Source organism: Trichosurus vulpecula, chromosome 5, assembly GCF_011100635.1.
Source record: "Trichosurus vulpecula isolate mTriVul1 chromosome 5, mTriVul1.pri, whole genome shotgun sequence".
NCBI lineage: Eukaryota > Metazoa > Chordata > Mammalia > Diprotodontia > Phalangeridae > Trichosurus > Trichosurus vulpecula.
The window spans coordinates 279,173,446-279,187,704 of record NC_050577.1 but is presented as its reverse complement, the minus strand read 5'-3'; the positions used below and the strand labels follow the sequence as shown (position 1 = coordinate 279,187,704).

Here is a 14,259-nt window from a genome sequence, read left to right as displayed (position 1 = left end):
CTAAACAGAAATGCTCTCAAGGATGTTTTGGGAACAGCTCCTTTCCCACCTATCATGCATTAATTGGCAAAATGCCTTCTTGGTTAGAAGGAACTACTAAAGGTAGGTAGTCCTGAGCCATCTTTGGGAGTCTCCCCTGTGGTATGGATGTGTAGGCCATGACCTTCCTGTCAGGACTCTGGAGGCTGACCTGAAAGTCCCTAGCCATGTGATCCAGATGTACATAATTCCCCCATCAGTGCTGATCAATTGGGGTAATACTGTGACATACCTATTGAGACTTACTGATTGTGACATAACTATTGGGATTTACTGATTGAGACTTGTTATTATTATAAATAAATATTAACTCTCTCTCTCTCTCTTTCTCTCTCTCTTTCTCTCTCTCTCTCCACTCTGAGTCATTTCTGAACAAATTCAAACTGAAACTAAATTAAATTGCAGCAACAAACGTTGCTTCACAACACAGAACTTGAGAAGAAAATGTAGTTGGGGGAATTGAGAAGCAGAAGAGTAGGGACCAACTTTGGGAAAAGGAGGTGCGTCTAGGGTAGGAGGTGGCCTGGGTCCCCACAGATAATGATTATGACACCTTGTCAGTCATTCCTAATAGGTATTTTCTACCTGGCCTCATAGAATCATGTATAGAGGTGATTAATAAAATCTAATAGTTTACTGTACTTCTGTGGAGCATTACTAATCCTCATGGTCCAGTTATTCTGTAGGAGACATCTGTCAATCAGTCAATAAACATTAAGTGCCTTCTGTGTGCCAGGCATTGTGCTAAGTATTACAGATACAAAAAGAGGCAAAAGACAGTTCTTTCAAGGAGCTTACAATCTAATGGGGAAGAGGGTATGGAAACAAATATGTACAAACAAACTGCACAGGACAAATAGGAAACAACTAAGAGAGGGAGGGCACTAGAATTAAAAGGGGTTGGGAAAGGATTCATGCAAAATGTAGGATTTTAGTTGGAACTTGAAGAAATCCAAGGAAGGCAGTAGGCAGAGATGTGGAGGAACAGCATTCCAGGTGTTGGGACAGGTAGAGAAAATGCTTGGAGTCAAGAGATGCAGAGTCCTATTTGTGGAATAGCCAGGAAGCTAGTGACACTAGATCAAAGACCGTGTTGAGGGGGTAAGGAATAAGTTGTAAGAAGACTGGAAAGGTAGGAGGGGGCTAGGTTATGAAGGGCTTTGAATGCCAAACAAGGGATTTTGTACTTAATTCTGGAGGTGATAAGAAACCACTGGAGTTTATTGAGTAGGGGGTGGGGGGAGGAGGGTGACATCTTTAAAAAAATCATTTTAGTGGCTGAATGGATGATGGACTGGAGTGGGGAGAGACTTGAGGCAGCCAGACTCATCAGCAAGCTACTGCAATAGTCCAGGCATGAGGTGACGAGGGCCTGCAGAGTTGTGGCAGTCAAAGAGAGAAAGGGGGCATACCTGAGAGATGTTGTAGAGGTGAAATCAACAGTCTTTGGCAACAGCTTGAATATGAGGTGAGAGAGAGTGAGAAATCTAGGATGAGTCCCTAGATAGAGAGAGCCTGAGGGACTGAGAGGGTGGTGTTACACTCTAAAATAATAAGGAAGTTGGGGTGGGGAGTTGGAAGTTAGGTTTTGAGGGGAAGAAAGTGAGTTTGATTTTGGGCATGTTGACTTTAAAATTTCTTCTGGACATCCAGTTTGAGATGTCTGAAAGGGAATTGGAGATGTGAGACTAGAGGTCAACAGAGAGGCTTTGGCAAGATAGGTAGATTTGAGACTGATCAGTATGGAGATGGTAATTAAATCCAAGTGAGTTGATGAGATCATCAAGTAAAGTAGTACAGAGGGAGAAGAGAAGAGGGATCAGGAAAGAACTCAGTGGTATGCCTACTGTTACATGGCATGATCTGGATGAGGATCTAGTAAAGGAAACTGAGGAGTGGTCAGATAGATAGGAAAACCTGGAAACCTAGAGACAAGAAAGTATTAAGAAGGAGAAAGTGATAACACTGTTAAAGGCTACAGAGACATCAAGGAGAATGAGGATAGAGAAAAGGCCATTGGATAAGGTAACTCAGAGATCACTGATAACTGTGGAGAGAGCAATTTTGGTGGAATGGTAAAGTTGGAAACTGGATTCTAATGGGTTTAAGAGAGTCAGTAGAAAGAAAGTGGTAACACCTATTGTGTAGATGGCTTTTTCAAAGCATTTAGCTACAAAGGGCAGAAGAGACATAAGATGATAATTAGTGGGGATAGAGGGATTAAGTGAGTGTTTTTTGAGGATGGGGGAGATACGGCATTTTTGTAGGTGGTAGGGAATGAAGAAGTAGAGAGAAACTGATTGAAAATACATGATATAGTGGGGATGACAGAGGGTTGGAAGAGATGGGATGGAACTGGATCAGTTGAGCAGGTAGAGAGGTCAGCCTTAGTAAGGTAGAAAGCCACCTACCTCATTGTGTGAGACACTGGTGAAGGGAGAGGTGGTGGCAGAAGGCATGAGTGATATGAGATGAGGAAGAGGGGAGAAGAGGGAAATCATAGTCAATGGTCTCAATTTCTTCTATAAAATATGAGAGAAGTTTCTCAGCTAGAGAAAGGGGGAACCATGAGAGGTTTGAGGAGGGAGAAAAAGGTTGGAAGAATCACTGTGGAGAGTGGTTAGTGGACAGTGAGTTGAGGAAAATTCCTATATAGCCTCTTGAAGGATTGGTCTTTGGAAGACATTGAGTGAGAAAATCCACCCATACTTGAGATCCATCAGAAAGTAGTCTCAGGATTTCCTGAAGATATTGTTGGTGTCAATAAGGCAATGAACATTTTGGCTCTAGTATGTCTCGTATGTATAAATGGAGTATCAGATCTAATAAGAACCAATTCTTATCAGGATGCTAGAAAAATATAAAAATGTCCTGGGACTTAATAAGTGCACAATTCGACCATCTATGCAACTTGTACAGAAACATACAGGCAGGTGGCATCTACTAGAGTCAGTTCAAACCAGCTTTAGAGAGCTGGTTGTTAATTTTTCATTGGCAAATTGATTTATTGTTCTTTTCATTGTCTAGACTTAAGAAATTGATGAAGAAAATATTTAATGAGATTAAACTTCAAGCACATCAAGGAAGATTTTTTTCTTCCAGGAGAGCCAGTTGTTAAACCTCTGCACCTCTGCAGTGACCATCATAAGAACTGTGGCTCTTCAACCAGTGAAGTAAATCCAGAGATATTTGACTTTGGGGACATCACCCATGCCATTTTACCATTTTTGAACTACCTTGAAGTCCTGTGGCAATGGGCAAGTGATGAAGCATCAGATCATGAAGCTGGTATAGGTTTTGCAATCAAATCGAATCCAGTCAACAAGCTTGTATGCCTCTCAAAAGGAGTAAGGAAAGGCTCATGACAATTGGCAACTTATCAGTGAGAGCGGGAGTTCAGATAAGGATGCCTGGATCTTATATACGTACTACACATAAAGTGCACAAACAAAATCAATGCAGTTAGAATTATAAAGGAAATGGTTAATGAGAAGGAAAATATTTGCAGCAAATTCTCTAATAAATGTTTGATATCCAAGATATATAAGTAATTAATATAAATAGATAATAATAAGACCACCCCTTAACCACTCCCTAATCCCACCCCGAAACACCTAGTTAACATGTTGGGCAGGTTTTACCATCAAATATCCTATAAAAACTTTACCTGCACCCCTGTAAGGTTGCAGGTTCCCTAAGAACTCTTGCCCACTGAAAAGCATAATAAAGACTTAAAGAATGCTTGAATCTGTGAATTCATTCCAGACCATCCTTTCTGTCTCCAGGACTCGGGTCCTTGAGGGGTACTCCCCCTCAATGATGCTGCCCGGGAACTCCAGTCTTGGGGTTCCTGGATTTCATCTCCCCAATCCTCAACACAAAGACCAGTCACAACCCTAGAATACTGATAATGTAGCATCCCATCTCTTAGAGGTAGTGGATTAGAGTTGTAGAATGAAATGCAACCACTATATAAATTTATTTTCTTTAATTATTCATATTTGTTACAGGGGAGGGCTTTTATTTTTCCACCATGGGAGTTGTAGGGTGGAGTGAGGTGACAGAAACACATAAGAGAAAAAGTCCCAATGAAACATTAAACAATACAGAGAGGAGAGTCGAAGGAAGTTCTGAAGGAGTTAAAAAGAAGCAAGGAAGAGTTGACATGGTCATGTTAAATTTCATAAATACTCAAAAGTATACATAGAGATTGCTTTTACATACAAGACTCTTTTTATGTTCTTTACATATGGAAATGTTCATATTTGTTGTTGTTTGCCAAATTCACAATTAAAAAAATAAAACAAAGCCAACAAATCTGAGAAGCCCCTACCTTTTGAAAAATTAATTCCCTTATAGGCTTAGGCATATATTGTTTCATTGTATTAGGTTCCCCTCAGACACCAAAACACTTAACAATGACAAAATCACAGCTGTATGATGTTTTGGTCAAAAGCAGAATAATTATTTTAAAAGACAAATGAATATCAAACTTACATTTTGGGGGAATTCCCTTCTGTCAAGAACACCCATTAATTGTACTTGTAGGATCAGTTTGCTGGCCAAAACAGGACAACAACAACCACTAAGTGGTGAACCCTAGTAGTCAGGGATTTCCTTTAAGCATGGACCAGAGGTAGTTTGTCACAATGGACAGGGTGGGGCAGAGCAGCCATGTGTAAACCCAGCAATACACTACTCAGGAAAATCCTAAATGGCTTGGGATTAAGGGGAATGAAAGGAGCCCTTCCCCACTGCTGTCTTCATAGTATATGGCAAAGACATTTGGAGAGTGGTAGACAGTCTTTTTGGTTGTTTTTATTTTTTTTGCAGGGAGGAGGCAAGGCAATAGGCTTTAAGTGACTTGCCCAAGGTCACACAGCTAGTAGGTATCAAGTGTCTGAGGCCGAATTTGAACTCAGGTTCTCCTGATTCCAAGGTCAGTGCTGTTCTATTCACTGCTCCACCTCTCTGCCCCTTAGACAGTCTTTTTTTTTTTGTTTACAATTTTGATTAGAGACAACATTTACACTTTTATTTGGTAGAATTAATATTTTGTAGAATTTGCAAAAGTATCATTGATACAATCTTTTTTTATTCTTAAATTTTATTTTAAACTTAAATACAAAATAAGAAAGGAAAAATTGCCATGTGTGTACATGGAGAACATGAGAGGATTCAATATAAAGGAATAAATTGCCATTTCAAGAAAACCTATATAACTAAAATCCAGTTTCAAGGGTAAAGGTTAAACAATTCCAACCTTCCTCTATTCAAGGTCAGCTAAATAATTCTGAGTTTCACAGATTGAAATGGGACTAGACATATATCCTTCTGATGGAATCCACGGGAAAAAATATCAAGAGAAAGGGGATACATTGGAAGGAATTAGAAGTCATAGAAGTCATGCTCATTTCTTAAATACCAAGGAAGCAGGGTAGTATAAGATTTTTAAGTTGAGAAATGAAGTCTGCCCAGTACAGAGCAGGTCTAGGACAAAACCCAAGCATCTTGCCTCAGAGCTCTAAACCCCTTTTGACACTTTCCCCCCATGTTTTAGATGGTATGAACCAAGAGGAAAGTTGGGCCATAATAAGCCTAATAATTTTAGAACTTTGATTAAATTTCTCTGTGGAAGGTTTGGGCATGGTCATTGATATATCTCAATGACATAATTGAGGACATCTCCCTAATGGCATTTGTGGAGTGCCCAGGACTACTGGCTCTTAATGAACAATTTAGTTAGAGCCAAATTAGTGGGAATAATGAATCCCATGAAGTAGTTGCATTATTCAAATTCTCACTGCATATTTCTGTTGGGCTGGAACAAATTACTATATTTTAAATAATCATAATTTCCAATAAGGTGAATTCCCCTTTCATTGGATTCATTATTATATATCCCATTAAGTATTAGTGATTAAGTCTCAGCATTAGGGATGATTTGATTAGAGTCAGTTTACTTTGGATTAGAACCATGCCTTGGGTAAGTAATGGGCTTCTAAAAAGGGGATGAAGCTAAGATCAGTTGGGAAGAGACCTAAACACTAGATGGTAAAGCCTAAATTTGCCTCTTTGCTTAGCCCGCAAGAAGCTGCTACTTCATTCCCCAAAATGGCAGCTGTAGAGAAGCTGTGGCAGCTTTCTGGCCTAAGAGATGGTAACTACAGAAATGAAGCCTCTGGCTGAGAGGTGAAAGTTCCCAGACTAAGGATTGAACACTTGGCCCCTGAATTTAAGAGATGGAGCAAATCACTGGGCTACCATTCAGAAGAGCTCAATACCAGGAGTTTGCCCTTGGCTACTACCATTAGTTATTCAGGTAATAAAAGCTCAATGGCAACGCTTTCTAGCAAGCTCCAGTTTATTTCCCCTGGGGGTCAGTGGCGATGCAAGTTCTGAGAAGGCCTACATAGTTCTCTGGTTTAGAAAGTGGGATTCACTGGAATGTGAAAGGTTGACTGTCTAAATAACTCTAAATTCATTTGCCTTTCTACTAGCTGAGGCTAAATCTTCAGGCAAAAGATACTCTTGGTCCTCAAGTAGCTCAAGTTTGAGGATAGTAGTAAGGGCCTAAGTATAGGATGCGGGCAGTAGGGACACGGGTGTTTAAGTATCCCTGAAACTCTGCCTCTCCCCCTCAATCATGAATTTGCCCAAGGAGCCAAATTCCTGGTTAGCACTCCAGGCCAGCCCTACTTACTCCTGCTTTGTATATTCTGCTGAACAGATTATTTTTTAGAAAGTTGTTATTTTTCTCAGTCCATTGTTGGAGTGGGTCTCCAACTATTTTCATTTGTAGCGTCATCATTTCATTAAGATTCCTCAACTTCAGACTACCAAAAACTATTTTATGGAACTAAAAAAAAATAACAAAATTCATCTGGAAGAACAAAAGGTCCAGAATTTCAAGGGAATGAATGAAAAGAAATGCTAGGGAAGGTGGCCTAGTGTTGCAACAATTCGGCTAGCAGCTGCTGTGGGGGTGAAAAACCAACACGAGCCCAACGACAAGAGTGCTGCAAGCCCAAGTTCTTTTCATCTGCTTTACTAAGGAAAGCAGTGTTAAGGGGTTGACTATCTTACTTTATTCCAGCATACAAATATCGTTCACTTAGTTGAGGGGAAAAAGCCAGCGCCCTGAACTTCAGAGCAAATACAAATTACAAACACACACAATATAAACAGAACAAATCACAATTCAGAGCTACTAAGAAAGCATCAACTTCTGAGTTTACAAGCTGGGGACTCTTAAAATGGCTGCCCAGAGTCACACACCACTCTTCCAGTGACTGAGACAAAGAAAGCCAACCCCTGGTTTTATATATCTTGTTCAGGGTCAAGGGTGAGTCACACATGCAACTCACCCAAGTGACTTAAAATCGTCACAAAAATGTGACTTAAACCCATGTGGTCTAAAAGCCTCTGATGTCACAAACATGTTATCAAACTCATGTAAACTAGGCTTTCTCTTGAGGCAAGGAGGTCATCAAAGACTCCTAATTTAATCAAGGAAACAAAGGCCAAACTCTTCAAGGGCACTTGGTTGAATGAGTGCTAAGAGCCCATCTTGATTCCCAATACACCTAGCCATACCAGATCTTAAATAGTATTATAAAGCAGAAATCATCAAAATTACTCGGTACTGGCTAAGAAATAGAGTGGTGGATCAATGGAATAGCTTAGGTACACAAGACACAGGAGTCAATGACTATAGTAATCTACTGTTTGATAATCCCAAACACCCCAGCTTAAGAACTCACTATTTGACCAAAACTGTTGGGAAAACTGGAAAATAGAATGGCAGAAACAGGACATAGACCAACATCTTATACTGTATACAAAAATAAAATCCAGACAGGCACACAACTTAGATATAAAGGCTGAGAGCAAATTAGGAGAGCAAGGAATATTTTACCAGTCAGATTTATGGAGAACAGAGGAATTTATGACCAAACAAGAGTTAGAGAACGTTATGAAATGCAAAATGGATAATTTTGATTACATTAAATTGAAAAGTTTTTGCACAAAGTCAATGCAACCAAGATTAGGAAGGAAGCAGAAAATTGGGAAAGAATTTTTACAACTAGTGTCTCTGATAAAGGTCTCATTTCTAAAATATTTAGAGACATGAGTCAAGTTCATTAGAATGCAAGTCATTCCCCAATTGATAAATGGTCAAAAGATATGAACAGGCAATTTTCAGAAGAAGAAATTAAAGCTATCTATAGTCATACGAAAAAATGCCCTAAATCACTATTGATTAGAGAAATGCAAATCAAAACATTTCTTAGGCACCACATCACACCTATCAGATTGGCCAACATGACAAGACAGAAAAATGATAAATGCTAGAGAAAATGTGGGAAAATTGGAACATTAATGCATTGTTGGTGGATTTGTGAACCGATCCAACCATTCTGGAGACCAATTTGGAACTATGCCCAAAGGGCTGTAAAACTGTGCATACCCTTTGATCCAGGTCTCTATCCCAAAGAGATCATAAAAATGGGAAAAGGACTCACATGTACAAAACTATTTATTGCACCTCTTTTTTGTGGTGGCCAAGAACTGGAAATTGGGGGGAAGCCCATCAATTGGGGAATGGCTGAACAAGTTGTGGTAAATGAATATAAAGGAATACTATTGTGCTCTAAGAAATGATGAGCAGGCAGACTTCAGAAAAGCCTGGAAAGACTTATATGAACTGATGCTGAGTGAAGTGAGCAGAACCAAGAGGACACTGAACACAGTAACAGCCATATTGTGTGATGACTGACATTGGTAGACTTAGATCTTCTCAGCAATGAAAGGACCTAAAACAACTCCAAAAGACTCATGATGGAAAATGCCATCCACATCCAGAGAAAGAAATATAGAGTCTGAATGCCGATTGAAGCATACTATTTGCTGTCTTTTTGTTTTGATTTGGTTTGTTTCTTCTTTCTCGTGATTCCTCTCATTCATTCTAATTCCTCTATACAACTTGACTTATGTGAAAATGTTTAATAAGAATGTGTATGTATGCATATGTATATATATACACATATATATGGAGAGAGAGAGAGAGAGAGAGAGAGAGAGAGAGAGAGAGAGAGAGAGAGAGAGAGTACCTATATCGGATTGCATGCTGTCTTGGTAGGGGAAAGAGGGAGGGAGAGAGGTGGAGAAAATTTAAAACTCAAAAGCTTATGAAGTGGAATTTTTTTGTTGAAAACTAAAAATAAATTTATTTTTTAAAATATTGGATGTGGATAGCATTTTCCATTGTGAGTCTTTTGGAATTGTCATAGATCCTGGCACTTCTGAGAAGGGCTAATAAAAATAATTTTTAAAAAATGTCTCTTTGGACCCCTTTGATTGGTGAAACCTATGGGCCCCTCAAACGAATAAAACAAAATGTATATAGGGACTACAAAAGAAACAGATTATACTGAAATAGTTATCTAAACATTTTTTAAAATTAGCTTAAGAAACAATATAATTAGTACTAACTAGTTATTGTGACAACTTTCCTCCCCCTCTTTGGCTAGGACAGGTTCTAAAAACCTGAAGAATCAAATATTTTGAATGACAGCTAAGCATCTAGGGAACTGTAGTTTTTACTAATCTTCCCAGCCAAGAAATGATCACCAGGCTTCAAATGAGATGTCCAAATTTTTGAGAAAAGCCCATAAAAGTTGGAGGTTGGGGAGAGAAGTGGAGAGATGGGAGAGGCAGTATATAAGGTGGCATGCTTCTTGGCAGAAGCCAGGAGCAGGAAAGAGGGTATCAAAGCAGTTCATTAGCTACAGCAACTGGGAGCTATAACAAGGCCAGTGCTGATGGGGTGAGAGAGATTGGACACCCAAAGATTACCAGAGTCACTCTGGATTATCTCCAGTTGTCCTGTTCTGTATCTTGTTACTGGACCCTCCTTTGAGGACAAAGTGAGGTGGTGACCTTGCACAGCCCTCCCTCACTTAAATCCAATTCACTTGCATGTCGTGGCATCATCTTCCTGATGTTATGGTCCTCTTCAAGAAGGAAGGACAAACCAGACACAACCAGAGTCACTGTCCATCCATAGTGGTCTGTCCCATCAGTTGTCCCATGTGGCTGAGGGCCACCTACTTTCTATTACCTTCTTCCTCTCCATTCTTTAAGATGGAAATTTGAAAGCAATGTTTCATGCCTCCCCTTTAAATTGCTATCAATGTGGTTATCCTCTGGATAAAGAGATAAATCTCTGTCTTTTGTATATGCCCTTATTTGTTTGCTAAGTGTGCAAGTAGGGTGGCTTTAAGGTTTTGTGTCTTTCAAATCTCATATAAACTGTATGTAAAATTGGGTCTCTCAATCTGATTTGATGGTTTAGAATTCATTTAGAAGCAGATGAAACCAAGATTGAATTCAATTTTACCTTTACTAACAACCACTAAATCTCACAACCAGCAGGGAATCTGAAAATGGAGTGTGGGACTTTCCTTTTTCCATAGTCAGAGTCTGTGTTATAATTCTGGGTGAGAAATTGGTGCTTGAGGCTAAGCACTTCTCTCCTCAATCTCAAGAGAAAGAGTTGAAGGGAGATGGAAATAAAAAGGGAGGGCTAGAAGATGAAGTTCCCACCTTTATTCAGCCCTTGAAATAGGGTGGTCTGTGATGATTTAGATTTCTATCCTTTTCTGGTAAGTGAGGGAAAGGAGAAGACAAATATGTGGCCACCTTTGATGATGCTTAGCAATTATAATTGGGAACTGAATCTTGGGATTACTTTTAATTTTTTGAAAATTTTTAAAATTTTTTGAAAAAGTTTTTGGGTGATCTTGGGTAAGTCACTGCCCTGCCTTCCCCCCTCAGGAAAAAACCCAGTGTGCTAATAGAAAAAGCAGTATAAATGGTATTAGTGTTGGGGATAATTATTTTTTGGCAATAGAATTGGATCTTAGTTGTTGCTATCAATGCCTGGATTTTGATATACTTGTTCCATAGGAGGTTTTTTGGCACTTGTAGAGTGAATTTTCTTTCTTAACCTAAGGAGGGTTGCTTTTATAGGAGAAGAAAAAAAATGATACTTTATGGTTAAGTAAGAATGCAAATAAAGTGTATTAGATTCTTACATCAGATAGGATTTTACTCTTTTAGATTATCTTTGATAGCTCAGGAAAAAACAATTAGGAGATGAACTTCTTAGACGCCATGAAAAGAACAAAGGAAGAAAAGACTCCATTTTCTTGACACCACAGTAGTGGACTTCAAGGAATTCTTTGTGGTTTCAACACTTAATGGACCTGTAGTCTCATTGATTCAGTAATTCTCTCTCTTTTTGGGGGGCAAGGGTGAGGCAATTGGGGTTAAATGTCTTGCCTAGGGTCACACAGCTAGTAAGTATCAAGTGCCTGAGGTTGTATTTGAACTCAGGTCCTCCTGATTCCCGGACAGATGCACTATCCACTGCGCCACCTAGCTGCCCCAATTCAGTAATTCTCTTAAACAGTGCAAGCAGCCACCCATCCATAACTAGTCATCCCATATGACACTTGTTCATGTCCTCCCATAAAGTTAACGTAAGTGATGTGTCTTGTTCTCCCCTTCTTCCTATAGAGGGTCTATCCACTGTGGTGAGAGGCTTTCTTCTGGTATCATGAGGATTCTAGTATTCTCTTTCTTGCCACATTACCAGCCCATATAATTCCTTGATGACTTCTTTTATATTTGTTCTTCCAGGTTACTCAAGTGTGCGTGTGTGTGTGTGTGTGGGGGGGTGTCTACTCAGTGCTCACCATGCATCTTTCCATGCCTCCATGTGATGCCAATTTTTAGTGTTTTGGAGGTAGTTATAACTACCTTGTGTAACTTCCTTGTCTCACTGCCATATAGCAACACTAATAGAATGTGTTAACATTAAAAAGAAGAGTCTTGCTTTCACGAGAAGTTCAGATGAGTAAAGGAGCCTTGCAGTTTTTCAAAGGCAGTCAGGCCTAATCTTCTGTTTACCTCTGGACCCAACTCATTGTCTATGTGTGCCATCTATCCCAGTTATACGTGCTCTTGGACAAGCTCTATAGGGTGTCTGTCCAAATACCTGTTGAAATGTGGTCAATAGATATTCTTCATCCACTTGGTCTTTCCTGTGGGGATAGATTGGTCAAATTACTTTGAATGATTACAGATCTCTTTTAGAACCCTAGAGTGTTCTGAGGCTTTATGCAATCATTATAACATCATCTGCAAACAGGAGCATCTGGAGGACGTCACCTGTCACGGTGACACCTCTGGGGGTCCTTGACCAGCAAGGACATGTCTCGGTATGCGATGAATGAGGCAGGAGTCAAGGTGGAAGCAACTCCTATTTATTGGGGGAAATCATCCTTTCTTATAGGGTTTGCAATGCGTGATCATAAGCAGGGGGCCAATGGTTATGAGGATGACAGCATAGGAAAGAACAGAAATGTTTCAGTTTGGGTATCTGCATGGTCATGGGAAGATCAGGGATGTTGCAAGACAGTCAGCACCTCCATATCAGAGCTACATGGGTTATGTGAGACACAAGGCAGGATGTGCCCGTAAAGTATCAAAGATGTCCTAGTAAAGTAACAAGGCACTGCATTAGGTAATGGTTCAGAAGCATTAGGCAATGACCAACCGGGTCTCTCCTTCCAAGCTCGTGTCTCCCTCGTGGACAGGCTCTGCCACCATGTGTAGGAAGACTATAGGGGCTTCCCAAAGGTGGACGCCCTTCCTCTGGGTGCCATGTTGTTCCACTCCTACTAAGCCTGTTGGGTTTACCCAGGAAACAGGCCCAGTGCTAGTGGTCCCAACAGCCCTGGGGTCAGCACCAACCCCTTACACTCACCCTCCCTATCACAGTGGTGAATACTTTTAGGGGGCATCCATCTCCCTGTTTTATGCCTTGCCTTATGTTTATCATCAGAGGGTCGTTGAACAGGGTTATTTCTTTAAGGAATTTTAAATGATTTTGATGTATGGATGGGATACACCATACTGTAAATGAGGTATAAGATGACGTTAATAAATTAAATCCTTTTTCATAATCAAGAAACATTAACCACAATGAGCTTATTTATTCTCTACATCTTTCAGTTAACTGTGAAATGTCTTTTGTCTAGCTTTCCAGGAAACAGGCTTAAATGCCTGACAGCTAGCTCGGGGTGGGGGGGTGTGGGGGAAGGTGGGAGGGATGAAATCTACATCATTTGTCCTTTCTTGTCAAAGTATAATTTGTTTCATTTTTTTGATACTTATTTGGTATGTCTGCAGTTATTTTCACTGTGTTTTTTGCAAGTACTTTTTGCAATTTTTGGCAATTGTTTTATTTTTTGCAATTGTCATAACACCTGATAACCAGTTATTCCATAACATAACATTTCTTGTTGTCTTTAGGCATATGATAAAATCCACTCCTTTCTTTACTTCTCTTAGGAATACTGGAAGCCATTCTTCTATTTAGCTGTAATTTCCATCTTCTGGTTTTGCTTTTCTAGCAAGATGGCCAAGGTTGATATAATTCTGGTCCTCCAGCAATATTGACCATCAGTCATTGGACTTTGAGTAGTCCCCTTCCCATCCCTTCTGCAGCCATGCAAGACTATGGGCCAGTTTTTATTTTACTTTGTTTTGGGAGTTGCCATGGCCAAAAAAAATAATAATCTTGTGACCATTCTACTAGTGTGGACAGCACTAGTAGAACTGTAGTTCCAAAGTTGGTCCCTGGAAAGTAGACTTGGCCAGTTAGTCTCTAGCACTCTCCTTTACAACTTCTTCACCAACTGTACAATGGAAAACTCTGCCCTGGGTGCTGCCCTCCTGCCTCATCACTGCCTCTTCTATTCCATTTTCAGGAAAGCCCTAGCCATCCTTCACTTCTTCCTCTCCAGCCTCCACAGCTTCCTTTCCATCTGTGGTGTTTCCTTTCTATCTCCTACCACAACCTTCTGGTTCTGCAGCCGTGCACTCTGTTCAGATCAGTTTTGCCATTGTCAGTCAAGAAGCCTTTATTAAGTGTTTCCTGTGTGCCAGGCAGTGTGCTAAGTATTGGGAATACAGATATAAGTAGAAAAATAATCCATTCCACCATGGAGCTTACATTCTAATGAGGAAAGATAGAACATAAAATGAAGCTGAAAAGCCGTGGAGGGGGGATGAGAATGAAGATATTTACTCAGGGGTCCGTTGGGAAAGTCTGGAATGTACTTTGGAGACTAATGAGACATGTTTGGC

At 40.0% G+C, this 14,259-nt stretch overlaps 1 protein-coding gene across 1 annotated transcript in view; it reads right to left on the bottom strand.

Annotated features, from left to right (window-relative positions):
- SMCO2 (single-pass membrane protein with coiled-coil domains 2) overlaps positions 1-12,320 on the bottom strand; it is a 48,889-nt gene extending 36,569 nt beyond the window's left edge. Inside the window, exons 1-3 of the mRNA XM_036760789.1 lie at positions 12,277-12,320; positions 12,104-12,149; positions 6,743-6,898 (exon numbers count right to left, since the gene is read on the bottom strand). Coding sequence (XP_036616684.1) covers positions 6,743-6,898; positions 12,104-12,149; positions 12,277-12,320 — 246 coding nt within the window. The remainder of the gene's footprint in view (positions 1-6,742; positions 6,899-12,103; positions 12,150-12,276) is intronic.
- Between the last annotated feature and the right edge of the window lie 1,939 nt (positions 12,321-14,259).